Source organism: Bubalus kerabau, chromosome 4 (assembly GCF_029407905.1).
Source record: "Bubalus kerabau isolate K-KA32 ecotype Philippines breed swamp buffalo chromosome 4, PCC_UOA_SB_1v2, whole genome shotgun sequence".
In the NCBI taxonomy this organism is placed as follows: Eukaryota; Metazoa; Chordata; class Mammalia; order Artiodactyla; family Bovidae; genus Bubalus; species Bubalus kerabau.
Genome location: NC_073627.1, coordinates 22,907,708 through 22,910,597, shown reverse-complemented (window position 1 = coordinate 22,910,597; position 2,890 = coordinate 22,907,708). Strand labels below are relative to the sequence as shown.

The window sequence follows — 2,890 nt, the reverse complement described above, 5'->3', positions numbered from 1 at the left end:
CTGAAGAAAAAGGGAGGAGTGTTTAGAAATTGTAATTTCCTGGGAGATTCTGAGTGATCTCATTTGTATGGGAGGGACTGTGGAGAGAAGATAGAACGTGGGCTCGTTATGTCTGGTGTTTGCTTATCAATTCAAGGGACCAGTTCTCTTGAACCCTCCACATTTTAAAAAGAAGCTCTGCAGCTGTGGGGAGGGAGGAAATGAGGTAGCAGTATGTTCAAAGCAGAGATTCAGCAGCAAGAGGAGGGACAGCACACGGGGCGGGGGCAGGTGGAGATGACACAGGTGGGGCGATAGCAAGTGGTGTGGCAGGAGACCCGGCCACACACTGGGCGCAGGCAGCAGCCGGAGCCACAGCAAGAGGGGCGGCAGCAGCTGGAGATGCGGGAGCAGGTGGGCTGGCAGCACACAGGCTGGCAGCACCGGGGCCTGCAGCAGCTGGAGATGCAGCAGGTAGGCCTGCAGCAGCTGGACCCACAGCTGGAACCACAGCAGGAGGGGCGGTAGCAGCTGGAGATGCAGCAGGTAGGCCTGCAGCAGCTGGACCCACAGCTGGAACCACAGCAGGAGGGGCGGTAGCAGCTGGAGATGCAGCAGGTAGGCCTGCAGCAGCTGGACCCACAGCTGGACCCACAGCAGGAGGGGCGGTAGCAGCTAGAGATGCAGCAGGTGGGGCGAGGGCAGGTGGGCTGGCAGCAGACCGGGCGGCAGCAGCTGGACACACCACAGCTGGGGCGGCAGCAGGTGGTCCTGCAGCAGGTGGTCTGGCAGCAGCTGGGCCGGCAGCAGGTCTCCAGGCAGAGACTTCGACCACAGCTGTGGTCAGAGCAGACGGAGCCACAACAGGAGCTGACCATGGTGTTAGAGGGTGGAAGTTCTGGGTGAGTTTCCAGGAAAGTGAGTTTCTTGAGTCTGAGAGTCTTCTTGGTCCCCAGCCCCCTTTATATCCTGCTGAAAAGCTGCTCTCATGACATCATTATTTCCTTGTTATTGTTTACCCTCTTAGGAAAATTGATCATTTAATTACATAATTGTGTTTTTCTTATTCAGTATTCGAAAATGGAAAAAATAATACCTTTCCTTTTCCTGGTAAGCGCCTGTGTATCCAGTTGAAAGCCCTGTCCTAGCCTTCCCTTGTGGGTGTCACCTTTACTCCTGGTGGGTTCAATGCTTACAAAGCATTAGTCTTACGACTCTAGCACTTTTTTTTTAAATGTGATCTTCTCTCCTATCACTGCTCTCTGAACTTCAGAGAGAAAGTTTCTTATATGACTCATGTATATTTTGTTGTCAAGGGTGAGGGGAATAAGTGCTGTTCAGGTTAAACATGAAAAGGAATTAGAAAGAAAGATGTTTGGGGGCAGGGTGTTCCACATATTATATGGATGAATGGGATCCTATGTGGGCATCTTGGATGGTGAGGAAGATAGTTACACTACAAGGAAGTTTCTAATTCTGTGTCTGATTTCATTCCACTGTCTCAAGCCCTGCTAGCAGTACTCACAGCTTTTGATATTTGGCAAAACTAATACAATTATGTAAAGTTTAAAAATAAAATAAAAATTAAAAAAAAAATAGAAGAAACACATTTTTGCTGTATGTCTCTCAGGCTAGGCAGCCAGAATGGGATATTTTGGTTTATCTTTTAGTTGTCAGACTGTACACAGGATATTTCATTACAAAAGCATTCATTATATATAAACATGTTTGGAATTATTAAGTCTTCAATAATATGGATCCAAGACATTCTGTTGGGTAGTAAGAGAACTTGACAGATAACTCCTCATCTTTTTCCTGTATATGCTTGAATGAGACATATGCATAAGAAAGAGTTTGGCAATAGTTAAAAGAAGGGCTTTCTAATAGCTCAGCTGGGAAAAAAATCCGCCTGCAATGTGGGAGACCTGGGTTCGATCCCTGGGTTAGGAAGATCCCCTGGAGAAGCGAACAACTACCCATTCCTGTATTCTGACCAGGATAATTCCATGCACTGTCTAGTCCATGGGGTTACAAAGAGCTGGACATGACTGAGTGACTTTCATTTTCAAAAGAATGACAGTTATTTTTTTAAGTCTTTATTTTTTTAATTGGAGGAAAATTCCTTTACAAGGTTTTGTAGCTTTCTGCAGTACAACAATGTGATTCAGCCATAAGTGTATATATATATATCCCCTCCCTCTGATCTGCCCTCCCACTCCAATCACATCCCACCCCTCTAGGTTGTGATAGAGCATAGGACTGAGCTTCCTATGTTATTTTTAACTGAAGAACTAAAATTGACATATATAGTATGTGGAAAAGTTCCACACATCTTCAATAAAAGGTGAGGAATAATAATATTTATCATCTGTAGAATATTTACTATTCATTATGCTAAACTCACTAGACTCTGTGCTGAGTTCACTGAGCATTGTGCTGAATACCTTATATTTGTTTTGAATCTGTAATGCTGCATATAATATAGTGTGTTTTCTTACTACTTCTTTAAGCAACAGGCCAAAGAAGCATAGAAACGTTAAGAGGCAAAGAAAAAAAAAAAAAAAAACTTCTGTAAGATTAAACAGAAGTTAAGCTGTTTTAGGACAGCTGAAGAAGGGGTGAAAAATAAAGCTTGCAACCCTTTGCTGAAGCCGCTTCATTCCATGTTTCATCTTTGTTGTTATCTCTGCAAACTCCTATTCCTCTCTCAAAACCCAGGTTTCCCCTGTATGCTTCCTCCAAATGATTACCTACCCTGTTCAAATATAATTTGTCACTGCATTGTGCTCCGAATTTTGCACTCTCTGCAATGCAGACACCCTGAGGGCATGAACTATAAAATTTAATTTTGTTTCTGGGACAGAGCATATTAGTGACAAATGTTTGTCGAATGAATGAAGGCTTTTGGATA

The 2,890-nt window shown here is 44.2% G+C and overlaps 1 protein-coding gene across 2 annotated transcripts; it reads right to left on the bottom strand.

Moving 5' to 3' along the window:
* Positions 1 to 230: 230 nt before the first annotated feature.
* LOC129651238 (keratin-associated protein 4-7-like) lies at positions 231 to 857 on the bottom strand. 2 transcript variants are annotated; one of them, XM_055579945.1, is made up of 2 exons: positions 663 to 857; positions 231 to 575 (listed from the first exon to the last, which is right to left on the bottom strand). In XM_055579945.1, the coding sequence occupies exons 1-2, from the start codon at positions 855 to 857 to the stop codon at positions 231 to 233; spliced, it is 540 nt and encodes a 179-aa protein (XP_055435920.1). The 2 variants fall into 2 exon arrangements, with proteins under 2 accessions (XP_055435920.1, XP_055435918.1); XM_055579943.1 differs by having other exon boundaries at positions 231 to 857.
* Between the last annotated feature and the right edge of the window lie 2,033 nt (positions 858 to 2,890).

Excerpts from the sequence above, each read along its gene's own strand:
- LOC129651238 (XM_055579943.1), bottom strand. The coding sequence starts at position 857 with ATGGTCAGCTCCTGTTGTGGCTCCGTCTGCTCTGACCACAGCTGTGGT.